The following is a 19,886-nucleotide window of genomic DNA, read 5'->3' on the forward strand; positions in this document are numbered from 1 at the left end:
TTGTGTTTTTGGCCTAGTTATTGATGAATTGGCTATCACTCATATTATGGTAAAGTTTGATGAGTTTCATTGGAAAAGGAAAGACTATGCAAAAGTTGTTGATGTTCAAAGTTGCTGTCATTCACCTAACCTTGCTTAGCATGGAGGTTAAACATGCATTTTTTCCAAGTTTTAACAAGCTTGCATCAATTTTTGACAGAGAAAGAAGACTCATGGATTGTAGTAGTTGGTTCATGTCAGAGTTTAACTACTATACACCGACAACGTAAAAGAATTTCTTTACTATTAAGTCTACAATACATTAATCTCAGCATAAAGTCCCGCATAAGATAATACGATGTTTAGTTGTCCGTATAAGGGGAAAGAAATAAGTGTGGCATAACTAGACCGATGTTTAGTTAGTGGTGGTTTTAAATAGTACTTGTATTAAGTTATGCAAGAATCTATGTATGTGTGAATGGTTTTATGCACAATAGAATGTGCGAATAAGGACAACATTGTTCTAATTGCATGATAAATCTCGTATAACTAGTAAGTGAACCAAACGACCCCTTAAAACATAGTAATTATAGGTGTTGTCCCCCCAAAAAGGTGAGATTTTAAGCTGAAAAACAAAGTAGATTACCTACCAAAATGGGTTCATAAAAAAAAATTATATTGTTAGTGTATATAAGTAAAATCTTCTGAAGACATAGAAGACTGGCAAAAGACTGCAGCTGATTAGTGGATTTAATTTGCTTCGATTATCGTATTATTTGTTGTTACTACTGTTTTTTTTTCTCTCTCTTATTTTCGACACTTCTTCACTACTGTATTTCCTTTTCAAATTTGCTTTAAAATGCTTTCACTTAAGCTGATTATTTATCAAAAACAACTTATTTACCTTCACAAGGTACGGATAAGGTTTGCATACATACTACTCTCCCTAAACCCCACTTGTGGAACTACACTATATATATATTGTTGATTTTGAAGATGGGACTAAAAAAGTTTTTTTTTTTTTAGATTGGAGAAGTTTGGTGTTATTTCACTTTGCCTTCATATGAAGTTATGAAAATATAGTAAGATTGAAAAACATGAGGGAATTTTGGGCTTTTTGATGATTTGAACAGAGTTTCTAAATGGACAATGACCTACTGTCTTCCTTCTTTTCTTTCTTTCTTGGACTTTGGGTTGTTTGGACACTAATAAACTATTTTAATTAAGATTTACGCTTAAGTATACTGATAGTATAAAGATTCTTTTGGGACGTTTATGTGGTTTTCTCAGGCAGCTAAAAGGTATTTCCACAAAAATGCATATTTTAAGAAATATTGTACGTCATACGAATTAGCCAACAGGTATGTGCGTTGTATATTTTTGGGGTGTACAATTCACTTGTTATATGTGATTTAATTGTTCGTATTATATTGAATACTATTAAGTTATACAAAATATGAAAGGTATATAATGTACATAACTACTGTTGTGTAACTTTTTTAAGTGGTTAATCTTGTTCATAAAAAAATCAGGAGAAAAGAAATTAATTTCTGATACAAATGACATTTTTTTTTGAAAATTAAATTACGTGAGCATTCGAGAATTTTTTTTTACTTGAGCATTGCATCTCTGATGAATAGAGTTACTCGTTACCTGTGCTGATGAAAGGTACAAGATATTCGGTGAAATAGTTGAGATGCACACAAGCTAACCAGATACAAATCAACCTTATAAAAGAAGAAAAGATCAATTTTACGTTTATTCATTAGCTCGATCACATTTACAATTTTCCTTGTAAAATTCTCTTAAATTTGATGTAATTACTCAAATTTTTCGAAGTTTGGAAATAATTGTGTGCACCCAATACTAAACAGAGATATGTGATGTTTATCTGTTTAATGCAATCAGTGAGATACCCCTCAACCAGAGGTCTCAATTTCAAGCCTTATTTATGGAAAAAAAATTTGGTAGGAAGCACATCGCCAAATAAGCCCTATGTGGCGCGAATCTAAATCAGTAATCTGAATATCGAACCCCGAATAGGAACTCAAAGAAAACTGTGTCAAAGGAGACCACATTCTCAACTTCAATGAGTCCTTCATTTTCATATAGCTACTATTAAGGTATACAAAATATGAAAGGTATATAATGTACAAATAACTACTGTGGTGTAACTTTTCAAAGTGGTTCATCTTGTTCATAAAAAAATCAAGAGAAAAGAAATTAGTTTCTGATCCAAATGACATTTTCTTTTAAAACAATTGAATTACTTGAGCATTGCATCTCTGATGAATAGAGATACTTGCTACCTTATAAAAGTAGTCGACGTGAACACAAGGTGATCAGATAATAGTCGAGGTGAGCACAAGCTAACCAGACACAAGTCATATCCTTATAAAAGAAGAAAAGATCGTGAATTTTTTTTTTATGACAAGGGAAATCCGCAGCTGCTATTTTTTGGGTATGTGTAGGGTAAAACCCTTGCTCTTATGCAATAGCTCGCAAACCGCATTGGAGAGGTAATCGTGAATTTTCATTTGTTCGTTAGCCTAGATTGCAAATACATTTCTCCACTAAATGCTAATAAATTCTCTTCAAATTTGATGAAGTGTTTCCCCCAATTGGGCCTTATGCAACCGAGAATTTGGATTAGCCGGACTCCATATGGATACCAGATATGAGATGGGAAACTCAAGTAAAAAACTATGTCAAAGGAGATCAGATTCTCAACTTCAGTGACTCCTTCCTTGTCATATAGCTCTTCTAACTATATGAAATATAGTTCTTCTAACTGTACCCAAGAAATATATATATATACTCTGTGTGTGTGTAATTTTGCTCACATCGATAAATTCCACAATACCGACCACTCTCCACTCATCAACAACAGATTCCAAGTAACTTCATCCACATCCATCTATTTTTTTAGGGATAAGAAGAATGAAAGTTGAACCAACGAAAAGAAAAGCAGAACACGTGCAAGAGGATGGCAAAATAAATTCTGGGTAGCTTCTAACCATAAACATTGTAAGTGAATACTAGAAAGAAATATTTTTATCACAATGGAGGGTTAAGGGAGCTTAATATTTCTAGATCACATAGCACAATGCGCTTTAAGATGAACTAAAGAAGTAATACAACATCCATAAGTTTCAGCTGTTACTCGTCGTCTTTGTAAGGATACTCCTCAGGAACTTGCTTCAGAAGTTTCAGCTGCAGCTCGAATGCATCATCCCCTCTAAGCATATCACGGATCCATGTGATTTCAGTCTTCATTGACACCTGAACAAGGCAAACGCAGATAAATTTGGTACTCCAGCGATAGCTAAAATAAACGCAATACTCTCAAATCTACGTTACTGAGGCAGATTATACAGTAGTATATTTTTGCGTCTCATATCCTGCAGCAACTCGCCTAACAATTACTAATGGACCAAGGGGGAGACAATTCAGATAGATTGTAAAGATCCCTACCTGGCAATTCTCTAGTTAGGGAGACTGCAAGATTGGAAAATGATAACTCATCTGACTTTAGTATGGCATGAAATACACAAGGAATACAATGCACTGCAAGATTGACATCTTAAAAACAAAGTAAAAACGAAAACAATGTAATATAGCTCATAACGTTTCGATTTAGAAAAAAAAAGCATTTCATTTGTATGCTATTCACCATATCAGTAGGGAAGACGAAGTCACATTAGTGATACCTATTAAAACATGACAGTAAATGAGATCGTACGCCGATATCTATAAGAGGTGTCTTCTTCTTCTTCTCTCTCTCTCCATATATATATATATATATATATATATATATATGGAGAGAGAGAGAGAGAGATGTGAATCAGTTCATGTATATTTTGTGAGGCCATCGTAAAGTAAAAATTGGTATTAGCAGATGGTATAGAAGGGGGAAGCTCACCATCTCTAATGCCCCTCTGATTACTCCACTTAAGATGTTACAGTAATATAGACCTTGACATGTATCAGGGAGCTCAACAAATTCTACCAAGGGGTTGTCCTCCAGAATTAAACTGCACGTTGTTCCCTCAGCATTCCAATTTCCCACAGTAGCTGTGACACCTAGGAACATTTTGAGGCCAACCTGTTCATATGAGCAGCAAGAGATCATGTTTTCTTTAAAACGAAAAATTCAGCATAATTTTGAAAGGATGATCAACTACGTCCAAGTGTATGTTATAAAGAAAATGAACTTGAGAATATGAAGGGTAGTTATAAGCTGAGGCGCTCAGCTCAAATATGACACAGAAACAACAATATATTCTGCTCACTGCCAATGAATACTGGCAGAGGAACAACAATCAACCCATAAAACAACTAGGAGATTCGTTCCCAACTTTTTTTACTCAACAGCCGAAAGACATAAATGAAGGGAACATGAGCTAGAGATAAAAGCATTTAATACCTCCTGCTGCATACTTTTTGTGTATGTGTGTGTATGTAGAGAACTAGAGATTCACACCATCAATCTTCCATTAAAGAGCAAACTGTGAAAGGAACATTGGTGGTTATATTCATAGTAGACACTTGGAATGTGAATTAAGGTCCAGAAAACTTATCCAGCCTTATTGCGCTCACTATATTTGAGATTTGCTAGGAAGAAAAATATCCAAGAATCCTCATTATCATATCCTAGGGGTAACAACAATCCTCTTTAAAAGTGGGCAAAGAACGATCAGACATCCTCTCTCATTTTCAATATCCCTTTCTCCATCTTTTTTCTATTCTTCTTCCTTAGAAACCCGGGGCAAATCCGCGACCATACACCCTCTAGGAAACCATCCCTATGCAACCCCCCTCCCCCATAAAAACTCTCATAGTTTCTAACTTTTTTAGTGGTTAACTATATTTCTCAACTTTGAAATGATTGAACAAAAATGGTGGCGTGAGTCTCTGTTTCAAAAAGAAAAAAAGTTATGCTCTTGTATACGTTTTCTTTTCTAATTTGATCATCTCTTTGTTTATGCACCATTAACAGACTTGATAATGAAGAGCTAGTTCGGCAAAATTTAGATGTTCTGTTATGCATTTTCTTTTCACTTAACGTACTACATGACCCCCTTAATAGAGTAAATGAAGAAGTAGTTATTCAGTTGTATAGAGACACACCGAGGATTACAACCAAATGACCAAAATATCTCTCTACTTTGTTGTTCAAGTCTGACTGCTAAAAGACTATTTGAGAATAAGGATTTGGCAGTCAGCATCACAGTACAGCTTCCAGAACAAGATACTTGTTTTCAAACTTGTCTCAATTCTTACTTCAATTCAAATTACTGCCACATTAATCTTCATTACAACAACAATAACAACAATAAGAACAACACCTCAATCCAAGCAAGTTGGGGTTGGCTATATGAATCCTAATTCCTAACTGTCCATGTCACTCCATTTAATCACATCTCGGTGATTAACCTCCATTACATTCATAAAATTTATACTTCCATAGTATTCCTTCTGATATTTTTGAACAACTCTGTTTTGTATTGACTATTGGCATGTGTGGGATATCAGCATTCAGAACTACTATTCCAAAATAAAACAGAAACTCCGTAATAAACCAAACACACACTTAAATATAATGCAACTTGGAGGGGGGAGAGAGACCTTGGCAATGACTTCAGCTGTTTCCTTGAAATCAATACACCTAGAAACGTTAGATTTTGCCAGAAACTCATCAATGAGACGAATTCCAATGTTATAACCCCTGCAATTTAGTAAAACTTCACAAATTTAGTCTACACTTCCGAGCCAATACAACTAAATTAAGTTGCCACTGATAATTCCATTCAATATCAATCAACTATGACTCAATCCTAGCTAGAGTCACCTATATGTATCCTCTGGATCCATTCACCTGATTCATCCATACAACAACAACTACAATAAGCCTAAGGTCCAAACAAGTTGGGGTCGGCTTATATGAACCTCACTTCTTCATTTAAGCTCATTTCATAGGATTCATCATTAATAGACTCTTTTCACTCAAACCTTAACTCTCCTCCTTTTTCTGGATTTCGGATCACATAGATGGAGTTCAATTGAAAGTTCTATAACACTAACAAAACAACTATTACCAACCCACAACCTAGAAAACAAATTAGTACATTTTAACTACAGTTTTTGAGGGGGGGGGGGGGGACAAGATAAAGGATTTACATTTGATCAAGATGTATGGTCAGCTCTTCAACCTCCTTTAAATCAGCTTCAGAACACATAGAACAGAGTTCAATTGAAAGTTCTATGACACTAACGAACCAACTAATACCAACCCACAACCTAGAAAACAAATTAGTACTACCTAGTTTTCTCTCCCACAAATACTATAGTTAACACAACTAAGACAAAAATACTAGGTGATTTCTGTCTTCTTTATATGTGCTTCAGATCACATAGATGGAGTTCAATTCGAAGTTCTATAACACTAACACTACCAAAACAACTAAAACCAACCCACAACCAACTAATCAAATCAGTACATTACCTAGTTTTCTCTTCCTCAAATACTATAGTTAACACAACAGAAACAAAAACACAAGGTGATTCAAATACTATAGTTAACACAACTGAAACAAAAACACTGGGTGATTTCTTTCCTCTTTAGCTGTGCTTCGGATCACATAGACGGAGTTCAATTCAAAGTTCTACAACACTAACAAAACAACTAAAACCAACCCACAACCTAAAAATCAAAATACTACATGTTAACAACTCCTTTTGTCCCAATCTAGACGACACACTCTTCTATTTTAATTTTTGTTTATTTTAAGGATAATTTGACAACAATGGCAAAGTCTTTCCATATTTCTTATTTAACTCCTCCAGCAAAACTACATCACATAAATTGGAACAAAAGAGTGTAACTTTTGAGGAAAAAATAAAAAGACTTTTACATTTGATCAAGCTGTTTGTTGACTTCCTCAACCTCCTCCAGATCGGTAAGCAGTTGTCGCACGATCGCACCGTACGTTAAGGTGAAAAGTTCAGCATTCTACCGAAAACCCACAAAAATTAATCCAAAATTTAGTACCCCTCGTTCAAAGTTGAATGAAAAATCTCAAATTTAGTCAAAAAAAATCTCAAATTTAATCGAAAAAAAATCAAATTTAGTCTAAAAAAAATCTCAAATTCAACAGAAAAAAGATATGGAAAACTTACCACTCGTTCAACGTTGGCGAAAATGGCGTCGCCGGATCTGGGAGCAACGGGAGCCATTATTAAATCTCTGAGAATTTGCGGCTGATTTTTTCCGATCGGATTTTGAGTGAGCTAGTTTTTCTCAGTTGAATTTTGTCGAAATAGAAGAGAAATGAGTAAAAATTGCATAAGGTAGCCATTTGTGATGTTTGTTTATGTTTTAACCAGCATTTGCAAATTGTTTGAGATTTACCTGAAATTTAATAGATGGTCAAATATATTAATTTTTTTAAACGTTGTCCAGTGTTTGCATCGAAGATCGCCTAACTTAAATTCGTATTATAGATAGGCTATTCTTGACAAATGCTCTTTATCAAGAATTGATCTTTGATAGGGAATACTTTCCTCGAAGGAGTCTAATACAACGAGTTCAGATTAATCAGATTTCAATAGGATATTTTTTTCGTAGTTTTTTCAAAACGGGATCAAAATCGATAACTAAACAGATTTTTTTTATTGGTTTAGCGATTTTGGTAACATTTTAAATTCCTTTTATCATCGATTTGTTGATTCTTATCGGTTTGAAGTTTTTTCTTAACGGACTAATCAATAACTCGATAGTAAATTAATAAATTATATTTATATCATTCGATATATAAAATTCTATGACTTATGGTTAAATTTCTTACTTTTATTTCTAGTTGTTTCAAACTATTAGTTATTCTACAATGTGCATTGTTTTGCTTTTGAACAAGATACAATCTCTCAACTCACGTGCATGATTCGTTTGATCTGTCACCTTATTTATAAATTATTTTCAATAATTTTTTTTATGTCAAATCTTAATGGTTAAATCGATAATGATCAATAACCAAAAAATCAATATCTTAATGGTTCTACAACTGTTTAGCATGTCTACAAATCGATAATCGATAAGTCAAGTCGATTAACTTTAAAATCGAATCAACCGATATGCAACGACACCTCCCCGAATGTCCTCTACGCGACATAAATCCAAATTAGTTGAATTCCAATACTGATACGGAATACAAATAAAAAATAAAATAAAATAGATTGATAATTATGTCTCAACAACTTTAGTTGGATTTGAATATTCTTGTTGTTGGATTGATAATAATAATATAGGAAGTTGCCATCCAAACGGCACCTAATTTTTCTCCACCCATCAAAGAAAAGGATACGTGTCATCCTATTATAGGCTACTTTATGCGGCAATTTCTTCTCAAGTTGGCCATTAACACCTATAAAAGGAGCCTCTCTGTCACCCCAAAGTATTCCTAAATTGATTTTCTCAATCTCCTCACATTCTTCAAAAAAACCTCTCAAGGTATTAAACTTTTCCTCCTTGTTTTTCTTAGTATAATTTTCTGTATTTTTTGTTATTTCCTTTATTTGATCTGTGATTAGAATCAGAAAGGCCTTTTAATTCTGTTTTAAAAATTCAATCTTTATGTTGTTTAAACCTTCTGTATGTGTTAGTTTTCTGTATTTTGTGCTATTTGATTTATTGGGTATGTGTTTATGTGCTGAGAAGTCTTTTAATTCAGATCTAAAAATTCAATCTTGATTTTGTTTCAACCTTCTGTATGTGTTAAATTTTCAGTATTGTGCTATTTGTTTTATTGGGTATGTGTTTATGAGCTCAGAATCTTTTAATTCAGATCTAAAAATTCAATCTTGATTTGGCGAAACCAAAATTTTCATTGAGGGTTTGAAATATAAATTGTAAATATACGAAGAGGCCAAAGGGGTCAACATCTATTATATATACATAAAAATTATTGTAATTATGTATAAACATTAGTTGAACCCCCTTGGCCCTTGCTAGCTCCCCCCCTACTTGAGTTTCTAGCAGAAACAACCTCTTTATCTGGACTTCACTTGTCGAGTTGCACTGGTTATGTTGTATTTTTTGCCGTGTGTTTCTGTTGGATCTGTGTGGTGTTTAGGATATGAATAACCTTCTATTTCTATTTTTGGAAACTCAGAAATCATGATTTTGTTTCAATGTTTTTGTTTATGCACAGAGTTTAATTTGTGTGCTGACTGCTGCTTATCCCTTTAATTTTCTGTAATTTGTGCTATTTGTGTTATTGGGTCTGTGTTTATTATCTGAAAAACCTTTTAATTATTTTGTTTTAAAAAAATTGAACCCTTTTTATTTGGATGATCATGATAGTTACCAAAAGTTGAAATTATTGATCAATGGAGGAATAAGATACCGAAAGTATCTTAATTGACTCCATTCCATACTATAAATAATAGCAGGAAATTCTTTGATAACCTGGATTCCTATTTTCTAATGATATTACCCAATCAAGACAATTGACTGAATCCTGTGATAGCAGCGGTTGATTCGTTGTATTTTCGATATTTTATGCTATGTGATCTGTTGGGTCTTTGTTTATGATCTGAAAATCTATTAATTCTATTTCAGAAACTCAATTGTCATCTTGTTTTATAGCTTTGTGTCTGCGCCTATTTGAGTTTGTGTGCTTATTTTGGTTGAATTTTGTGTATACAGATGCAGATCTTTGTTAAAACCCTCACTGGAAAGACCATTACCCTTGAGGTGGAAAGCTCCGACACCATTGACAATGTTAAAGCCAAGATCCAGGACAAGGAAGGCATTCCCCCGGACCAGCAGAGGCTGATCTTTGCCGGCAAGCAACTTGAAGATGGCCGTACCCTTGCCGATTACAACATCCAGAAGGAGTCAACTCTCCATTTGGTGCTCCGTCTTCGTGGTGGGATGCAGATCTTTGTCAAAACCCTTACCGGAAAGACAATCACCCTTGAGGTGGAAAGCTCCGACACTATTGACAACGTTAAGGCCAAGATACAGGACAAGGAAGGTATTCCCCCAGACCAGCAAAGGTTGATCTTTGCTGGCAAGCAACTTGAAGATGGCCGTACCCTCGCTGATTACAACATCCAAAAAGAATCCACTCTCCACTTGGTGCTCCGTCTTCGTGGTGGAATGCAAATTTTCGTGAAGACTTTGACTGGAAAGACAATCACCCTTGAAGTGGAAAGCTCTGACACCATTGACAATGTTAAAGCCAAGATCCAGGACAAGGAAGGCATTCCCCCAGACCAGCAAAGATTGATCTTTGCCGGAAAGCAGCTTGAGGATGGCCGAACCCTTGCTGATTACAACATCCAGAAGGAGTCAACCCTTCACTTGGTCCTTCGTCTTCGCGGTGGGATGCAAATCTTCGTGAAGACCTTGACTGGCAAGACTATTACCCTTGAGGTGGAAAGCTCTGACACCATTGACAATGTTAAAGCCAAGATCCAGGACAAGGAAGGCATTCCCCCAGACCAGCAAAGATTGATCTTTGCCGGAAAGCAGCTTGAGGATGGCCGGACCCTTGCTGATTATAACATCCAGAAGGAGTCAACCCTTCACTTGGTTCTTCGTCTTCGCGGTGGGATGCAAATCTTCGTGAAGACCTTGACTGGCAAGACTATTACCCTTGAGGTGGAAAGTTCTGACACCATCGACAATGTTAAGGCCAAGATTCAGGACAAAGAGGGTATCCCACCAGATCAGCAAAGGTTAATTTTTGCTGGTAAGCAGTTGGAAGATGGAAGGACACTGGCCGATTACAATATTCAGAAGGAATCAACCCTTCATCTTGTGTTGAGGCTCAGGGGAGGTATGCAGATTTTTGTAAAGACCTTGACTGGGAAGACCATCACTCTGGAGGTGGAGAGTTCTGATACTATTGACAATGTGAAGGCTAAGATTCAGGACAAGGAGGGAATCCCACCGGACCAGCAGAGGCTGATCTTTGCAGGGAAGCAGCTCGAAGATGGTAGGACTCTGGCGGACTACAACATCCAAAAGGAGTCTACTTTGCACCTTGTCCTGCGTCTCCGTGGTGGTTTTTGAAGGAGTCTGTTGCTGTTGCTGTCTTGGGTCTATTTGTTGCTGTGTTTCGTTCATGAACTAGTCTGTTTTCCTTGTGTTGTGTCCTTAAGAGAGTCGAGAGAAGACTCGTGAACTCATGTTTTTATTTGGGAATAATAATGAACTTGTCTGTTTAATTATGTTTGGTATTGGAACTTTTTATTTTTCTCAATCTATGAGATGACTATGTTATCTAAGTTTGGGTCTTTTAAGTTCGTGTTGATGATCTATAATGTTGTGGTGTACTGTTTTCTTACTTTGTTGAAGTTCAGTTTTATATAGATGACATTCTATATATTGTCACAACAGATCAAACGTTTTGATTATACTAATGTCCTATTGATGTCTATAATGTCTTCTTACTGGAACAGAAGAAGAGCGAAGACAACTATGGTTTTCTATTCTTCTCTCTGTGTTCCTAGCTATGTTGTCCTGATCGTGCATCTGGTAAGTTGATTATGGCTATCATAAGTGTGAAACACTTGGATATCATTATTCTGATTTCTGTGCTTGGTTTCTTATATTTAATCCACTTGGTTTGCCTAGGTTCTTGTGTTCTGAACTAGCTGATGATGATACCCTTGAGTTACATTACAAGCTTCTGTTTTTACTATCTTAATTATATAACCAACTTTTCTTGTTTTTCTGGTACCCCTTTCAAAGGGGTCATGGGGAAAAGGGCTGCTTATTGTGAACGTAGCATATAAAGGGATTCTTCAGTCAAGTTACAACCATCTTTGATGAATTTTGATGAGAGATTTTGGTTCTTGTCAACCTACAACATCAATGTCTCTGTCCCTGAACTTCATCACAACTTCACAAGCAGAGGCGCAGATAATAGGTAAGAAATTCATCTTTTTTCATACATATGCAGCCAATACGAAAGAAAAGGAGCAACCTGTTTCCCATAGCGGACTCAGATTTTTTAAAAGTCAAGAATGCTCAACTCCTTTTGATCTAAAACTACTTTCTAAGATTGCGTGCTCAATCAATATCTTCATTTTTAATAGAAGCAACCTTTCTTAGCACACTTTTCAAGTGCTTAGCTTCAGTTAGTGACAAGGGAGGCAAGGCCATGTTGATTAGTTGGTAGCCTAAGCCAAGAAGGTAGAACGAATGTCCCTTCAGAAGATATTGTCAATATTTTAGTAATAAATCCAATAAATCTTAGTATTTAGTGGGGTGAGGCTCATAGAAAGAAAGGATGGGGTAAGCATGCATGGTATTTCTCGACTCTATCTCTAAGGGATGGTTAAATTATCGACTTATGAATATTATTGGTAAAACTTGTTACCCCAAAAATAATAGAAGTGCAATAGAGCTTGAATTTAAATTAATCAAATAAGTAAATTTCAACCCCAAATTAAACAAAAAGAGGTAGCCTTGGCGTGTAGGTTCAAATAATTGGATACAAAAGTCAACAGGACACGTTTCATCTTATTATAGGTTACTATGTTTGGCAGTTTATTCTCAAGCCGGCCATTAGCACCTATAAAAGGAGCCTCTTTGTGTAACCCAATAGTACTCATCCATTGATTTCTCAGTCTCCTCAGATTCTTCAAAAAAAAATACCTTTCAAGGTATTATAGTTTTCCTTTTCCTTAATGTTCTTGGTTTGATTTTTCTGTAATTTATGCTATTTGTTTTATTTGGGTCTGTGTTTATGATCTGAAAGTTTAAAAACTTGATCTTGATTCTGTTTCAATGAATTGTATATGCAACAAGTTGAATTTTCTATATTTTGTGCTGTGTGTTTTGTTGGGTCTGGTGTTTAGAATCAGAAAGTTAAAAACTTAATCTTGATTATGTTTCAGTGTTGTGTATGCCCCAAGTTGATTTTTGTGCTTAATTCTATTGGATCTGTGTTTATGATCTGAAAAACCATCTATTATAAAGAGCACGTTTGGATAGGCTTAAAAAAAGTAACTTTTATGTATGAAGTGCTTTTAGAACTTTGAAGTGTTGAAAGTTATTTTTATAAATAAGCAGTTGAGTGTTTGGATAAAAGTGCTTAAATGAGGAAAATGATGTGAATTTTAGGGTTAAAAGAATAAAATGGGTAGTTTGGGAATTTAGTTAAAATATAAGGGATATAAAAGTAATTTCTATGGTCAAAGAAAATGATGTGAATTTTAGGGTTAAAAGAATAAAATGGGTAGTTTGGGAATTTAGTTAAAATATAAGGGATATAAAAGTAATTTCTATGGTCAAAGAAAATGACTTTAAGCACTTCATTTTTGACTGCTTTAAGAACTTTATGACTTAAACTTAGCATTAGGCAAACACGTCCAAAAGCTAAAAAATTCTTTAAGAACCAACTTAAAGCCCATCCAAACGGGCTCAAAAACTCAATCTTGATTACGTTTTATAGCTTTTTGTATATGCCTTTGATAAAGTTGTCTCCTTATCACGTGTTTGAGAGTTGGCCACTAATGCTTGCATAGCCCTTGGGTGCGGCCCTTTCCCGTACCAGATCCTGCTAGCACGGGATACTTTGTGTATCGCGCTATCTTGCCTGTTGTATACGCCGTGTTGGATTTGTCTTCTTAAGTTGGTTGTATGAATGTTTCTTCGGTTAATTTTATGATTTGTTCTGTCTGTTTTATTGGGTTTAGAATCAGAAAGGATTTGAAAATTCAATCTTGATTTTGTTTCAGTATTTTTTTTATACCACAAATTGAACTCTCTGTATTTTGTGATATCTGTTTTGTTGGCTCTGTGTTTATAATTAGAAAGGTCTTTCAATTCTATTTCAAAAACTCAGAATCTTGCTTTCGTTTATTAGCTTTGTGTATGCACCAAGACAAATTTGTGTGCTTATTTTGGTTGTGTGGTAGCTGCTTCTTTGTTTTATTTTCTGTACTTTTTGCTGTCTGTGTGTTGGTTTGTATTAGGATCTGAAAAACCTTTTAATTATGTTTTAAAAACTCAAATCTTGATCAGCAATTCAAGTTTGTGTGCTAATTTTGGTTGAATTTTGTATTGTACAGATGCAGATCTTCGTGAAAACCCTCACCGGAAAGACCATTACCCTCGAGGTGGAAAGTTCAGACACCATTGACAATGTTAAAGCCAAGATCCAGGACAAGGAAGGGATTCCCCCAGATCAGCAGAGACTCATCTTTGCCAGGAAATAGCTCGAAGATGGTCGGACCCTCGCTGATTACAACATCCAGAAGGAGTCTACCCTTCACTTGGTCCTCCGTCTCCGTGGTGGTATGCAGATTTTCGTCAAGACCCTCACCGGAAAAACGATCACCCTTGAGGTGGAAAGTTCAGACACCATTGACAACGTTAAGGCTAAGATCCAGGACAAGGAAGGCATTCCTCCAGACCAGCAGAGACTGATCTTTGCTGGAAAACAGCTCGAAGATGGCCATACACTCGCCGATTACAATATCCAGAAGAAGTCCACTCTCCACTTGGTGCTCCGACTTTGCGGTGGGATGCAGATATTTGTTAAAACCCTCACTGGAAAGACAATTACACTTGAGGTTGAAAGGTCCGACACTATTGACAACGTTAAGGCCAAGATCCAGGACAAGGAAGGCATTCCCCCCAACCAGCAAAGGTTGATCTTTGCTGGGAAGCAGCTTGAGGATGGCCGGACCCTCGCTGATTACAACATCCAGAAGGAGTCAAGTCTCCACTTGGTACTCCGTCTTCGCGGTGGGATGCAGATATTTGTTAAAACCCTCACTGGAAAGACAATTACACTTGAGGTTGAAAGCTCTGACACCACTGACAACTTTAAGGCCAAGATCCAGGACAAGGAAGGCATTCCCCCCCGACCAGCAAAGGTTGATCTTTGCTGGGAAGCAGCTTGAGGATGGCCGGACCCTCGCTGATTACAACATCCAGAAGGAGTCAACTCTTCACTTGGTCCTCCGTCTCTGTGGTGGAATGCAGATCTTTGTCAAAACCTTGGCTGGCAAGACTATTACACTCGAGGTTGAAAGCTCCGACACCATCGACAATGTTAAGTCCAAGATTCAGGACAAAGAGGGCATCCCACCAGACCAGCAGAGGTTGATCTTTGCGGGAAAGCAGCTTGAGGATGGCCGTACCCTTGCTGATTACAACATCCAGAAGGAGTCAACCCTTCACTTGGTCCTTCGTCTTCGCGGTGAGATGCAAATCTTTGTGAAGACCTTGACTGGCAAGACTATTACCCTTGAGGTGGAAAGCTCTGACACTATGGACAATGTTAAGGCCAAGATTCAGGACAAAGAGGGTATCCCTCCAGACCAGCAAAGGTTGATTTGGATGGAAGGACACTGTGCCGATTACAATATTCAGAAGGAATCGACCCTTCATCTTGTTTTGAGGTTCAGGGGAGGTATGCAGATTTTTGTGAAGACCTTGACTGGGAAGACCATCACTTTGGAGGTGGAGAGTTCTGATACTATTGACAACGTGAAGGCCAAAATTCAGGACAAGGAGGGAATCCCACCGGACCAGTAGAGGCTGATCTTTGCAGGGAAGCAGCTCGAAGATGGTAGGACTCTGGCGGACTACAACATCCAAAAGGAGTCTACTTTGCACCTTGTCCTCCGTCTCCGTGGTGGTTTTTAGAGGGGTCTGTTGTCAGTGGTAGTGCCTGTGTCTTTTGGTCAGTTTGCAGCAGTGCTTTGTTCATGAACTAGTTTGTTTGCTTGTGATCTTCTGATGTTTCCAAAGATAGTCGAAAGGACTCGTAAACTCTCATGTTTCTGTTTTAATGAATAATAATGTCTTAAGAGTTGAGGTTTAAAAATGTTTGGCCTTGAACTTTTTCTTTGTTTGCGATCTAGACTATGATCTCAAAGTTGTCTTTCTATCTCCTGTGTTGATGATCTTTAATGTTGTAGCATACTTCTGTTTTCTTACTTTGTTGAAGTTCAGTCTTATATAGAGGACATTCTATAAATTAGCAAACGGATTAAACTTTTTTATTACACTGCTATCCCATTGGATGTCTATAATATCTTCTGATTGGAACAGAACGAGATTTCTCAATTGTGTATCATATGTGAAAAAAAATAGAACAGTCATCAGTGTGTACTCTCTTTTTGTAGCTTAATTTCTTTGTACACCTAACTCTTATTATGTAGGTTCCTAAGATTGGATACTTTGCTGGTTTAACCTGATTTTGGTCCTTGTCATTTGGTGAATTCTCCTCCATGTCTGGTCATTTCAGTTTTAGCCTTTAATGTTGAACTTACAACTGTAGTTGCAAATTCTTTCCTAAGAAGGGGAAGTTTTGAGTTATACACAAATCCTGTTTGTGAATAAGATCTTAGATATCTTGTATAGTTTTTTACACCATTTATATCTGCAATTGTGCAGTTGGTCATCTTCAATGTCATGATCTACTGGACAGAGAATTTGTTCTGTCCAACGATATCTGCATTTGCGCAGTCGTCTTTACAACTGCGCATTCTTCCTGAAGTCCCCTGAATAATTTATTGATCTTTTCTTTTACGATGCAAGTTAAGATCTTCAATTTGACTTGTATAAAATTAGCCCACTCTTTGTTGAAATATTGTTGAAGAATGAGGACTACTATGCTTTTATGGTTGTCTACTCTTCTCTCTGTTCTTAGCTTTGTTGTCCTGAAGGTGCATCTGGTAAGTTGATTTTGGCTTCATAAGTGTGAAACTGTAGGAGATCATGATTCCGGGCAAGAGGAACTCCCATCGAAGTTTACTATGAATCTTCAGGTACGTCTTATTTTGATACATGCCAAAGCCTTCCATTTCGCCTTATTGAAAGAGTCATCAATTAATATGTTCTCTTTCTTAGAAAATAAACTACTTGGCTTCTTCTATTTATATATACTCCACTTGTGTTATCCGTATTTTGTTCTCATGTTCTGAACTTGCTGATAATAGCCTTGTTACTTATGGTCCATATGCTCAGTGTTCAAGGTGTCATATATACCACTCTCGTCAGACCCCATTTATGAGACTATACTCGGTATAATCTGGCCATCAGAAGTCATCATATAAGCCAACTCAGAATAGTACTGATGCATATCAAAGATAATAGAGCTAGCAACGATTACACTATTGTATCAACAATGTCTAATTTATCAGATATCAATAAATCTCTCGTACCTTCGTTATAATGTCACCTAAGAGACGAATATCTTGTTTTATATAAGTCAATAATCGTTGATCTATCGTACTCAGATGCAAGTTTCATAAGGAATGATACGTTAGAACCTTATTAATAGTAACTAATTAGCTGTCATAAAATTAAATTATGAAGCTTTTTATATGCAAATTTAATACATTCTTGTTGTTGGAATGATGATAATGTAGAAGTTGCTAACCAAAGGCACCTAATTTTTCCACTGATCAAGGAAAAGAACCAAAAAAGAGGTAGCCTTAGCGTGTTGGTTCAAATAATGTGACCAAAAAGTCAGTAGGACACGTGTCATCTTATTATATTGGGCAATTTCTTCTCAAGTCGGACATAGCACCTATAAAAGGAGCCTCTCTGTTACCCCATAGAATTCATCCATTGATTGATATTTTATCATCTCCTCAGATTCTTCGAAAAAACTCCTAAGGTATTATAGCTTCTCTTTTTCTTAATGTTCTTGGTTTGATTTTTCTGTAATTTATGCTATTTGATTTATTTGGGTCTCTGCTTATGATCTGAAAGTTTAAAAACTTGATCTTGATTTTGTTTCAATGTTTTGTTTATGGACCAAGTTGAACTTTTTGTGCTTATTCGGTTGGGTTTGTGTTTAAGATATGAAAGAACCTTATAAATCTGTTATAAAAACTCAATGTTGATTTCGTTCATAGCTTTTGTATATGCCGTGAAGGGGAATCTTGGAGCAAATCTAAAGTTGTCTCTGCGTGATCTAGGGTCACGGATTCGAGATGTCGAATTCAGGTTCGAGATGTGGAAGCAGCCACTAATGCGCAAGTCTACATAGCACCCAGAGGCCCTTCTCAGGATTCTGTGCTAATGCTGGATACTTTGTGCCGCGCTGGATTTGTGTGCTTATTTTGGTTGTATGAATGTTTCTTGGTTTAATTTTCTGTATTTGTTCCATCTGTTTTGTTTGGGTATGTGCTTAGGATCAGAAACACCTTGTAATTATGTTTTAAAAACTCAATCTTTATTTTGTTTTCAGTATATATGCACTAAATTGAATTTTCTGTTTTTGTGCTATCAGTTTTTGTTGGCTCTTCGTTTAGAATTAGAAAGATCTTTCAATTCTATTTCAATTCAAAAACTCAGAATCTTGCTTTCGTTTATTAGCTGTGTATGCACCAAGTCAAATTTGTGTGCTTATTTTGGTTGCGTGGTAGCTGCTTCTTCTTTTTATTTTCTGTATGTTGTGCTGTCTGTGTGTTGATCTGTGTTTAAGATCTGAAAAACCCTTTAATTCTATTTGAAAAACTCAATCTTGATCAGCAATTCGAGTTTGTGTGCTAATTTTGTATATACAGATGCAGATCTTCGTGAAAACCCTCACTGGAAAGACCATCACCCTCGAGGTTGACAGTTCAGACACCATTGACAACGTCAAAGCCAAGATCCAGGATTTTAATGAGAAGAATGATTTTAAAGTTTGGTCCTTTTAAAAGTTGATGCAACTTTGCAAGTGATGAGCTTTACGGTGAGTGTCCAATTATATCTATCCCAAGAATTTGATAATCGCTTTGGCAGCATTAGTCTTTGCAACTATGCATGCTTCGTGGCTCATGCATGAATAATTTTTTGATCTTCTCTTTTATGATCCTTACTTGAGGCCACTATGTTGCTTGCCATGATAGCCTGTTTTTCTCTATACACTGTTGGCTTTGGCGGCGTCTGGTAAATTGATTATGGCTTGATATCATGATACACTAGGATTTCAAGATTCCGGGCTTGGCTTCTTCTATGGAACCCCACTTATGTTTTGCATATAGATTAAGTTGGCATGGCAAATGCAGTCAGAAGCTTGTTGTAATGTTCTGAATATGCTGATAGCCATGTATTTGCTGGCAATCACATGCTCTTTTTCTTGTTCAAGTTCTCATTTATTTAGTTCCATCTTCAAAATGATGAATTTCGAGGAACGATTTGCTGCTCCCTCTTCTTGTTTGAACCTCACAGTTCAGTTTATTTACCTAAGAATGATCTTTCTCATCTCTATTATGAATTAAATGTTGGGTTCTTGAACTCTCTTTGTTTGCAAGTTGCTACCAAAATAAAGAATTCATCTCAAATTAAGGTGTTCCACGTCTTTTATGCTCCTAAGAATTTGATGATTCTTAATGTGATGGTTCAAATGCATCCACAATTTTCCAGACGAACGATATCCTATACCTAAGAATGGCAGAATTTGATGATTGGTTTTGGCAGTCTTTCTTTGTCAATTGCCTAATATTCATCTTTGTAATGAATTGTAGTCTCCAGAACAATTTATTGATCTTTTCTTTTATGATGCAAGTTGGATCCCATGTAAAGCCACTCTTTATCGATAGCTGCTATGCTCGTCTATTGTTTGTTCTATCTGTATTCTTAGCTCAGTTGGCCTGAACCGCGTCTGGTAAATTGATTATGGCTTCATAGGCGTTGACACGATAAGATTTCATGATTCTTGGTTTGGCTTCTTCTATGTACTCCAATTGTGTTAAAAGGCTGTTCTTTATGTTTTGAACTTACTGATAGCCTTGTTATTTGTGGTATTAATATGCTCAGTGTTCAAGGTGGGATACTTCTGTTTTCTAATTCTCTTCAAGTTTTCAGTTTGTTTACTTCAATCTTTGATAAATTGTGAGGAAAGATCTCCTCTGTGAAAAAGTTAAAAGATCCTTCAACTCTT

At 36.1% G+C, this 19,886-nt stretch overlaps 1 protein-coding gene and 2 pseudogenes across 3 annotated transcripts; 2 read left to right on the plus strand and 1 right to left on the minus strand.

Moving 5' to 3' along the window:
• Positions 1 to 2,966: 2,966 nt before the first annotated feature.
• LOC129877858 (uncharacterized) lies at positions 2,967 to 7,375 on the minus strand. The gene is made up of 5 exons (XM_055953389.1): positions 7,159 to 7,375; positions 6,894 to 6,991; positions 5,608 to 5,707; positions 3,902 to 4,084; positions 2,967 to 3,261 (listed from the first exon to the last, which is right to left on the minus strand). Exons 1-5 carry the CDS (start codon positions 7,213 to 7,215, stop codon positions 3,139 to 3,141), a joined length of 561 nt encoding a protein of 186 aa, XP_055809364.1. The 5' UTR covers positions 7,216 to 7,375; the 3' UTR covers positions 2,967 to 3,138.
• Positions 7,376 to 8,375: 1,000 nt separating this feature from the next.
• On the plus strand, positions 8,376 to 11,214 carry LOC129877855 (polyubiquitin-like; annotated as a pseudogene). The gene is made up of 2 exons (XR_008763637.1): positions 8,376 to 8,485; positions 9,683 to 11,214. The product of XR_008763637.1 is annotated as a polyubiquitin-like (transcript).
• Positions 11,215 to 12,638: 1,424 nt separating this feature from the next.
• Positions 12,639 to 15,809, plus strand: LOC129877854 (polyubiquitin-like; annotated as a pseudogene). Its single transcript, XR_008763636.1, has 2 exons — positions 12,639 to 12,654; positions 14,065 to 15,809. The product of XR_008763636.1 is annotated as a polyubiquitin-like (transcript).
• Positions 15,810 to 19,886: the final 4,077 nt, after the last annotated feature.

This window comes from Solanum dulcamara, chromosome 12, assembly GCF_947179165.1.
Source record: "Solanum dulcamara chromosome 12, daSolDulc1.2, whole genome shotgun sequence".
Lineage (NCBI taxonomy): Eukaryota > Viridiplantae > Streptophyta > Magnoliopsida > Solanales > Solanaceae > Solanum > Solanum dulcamara.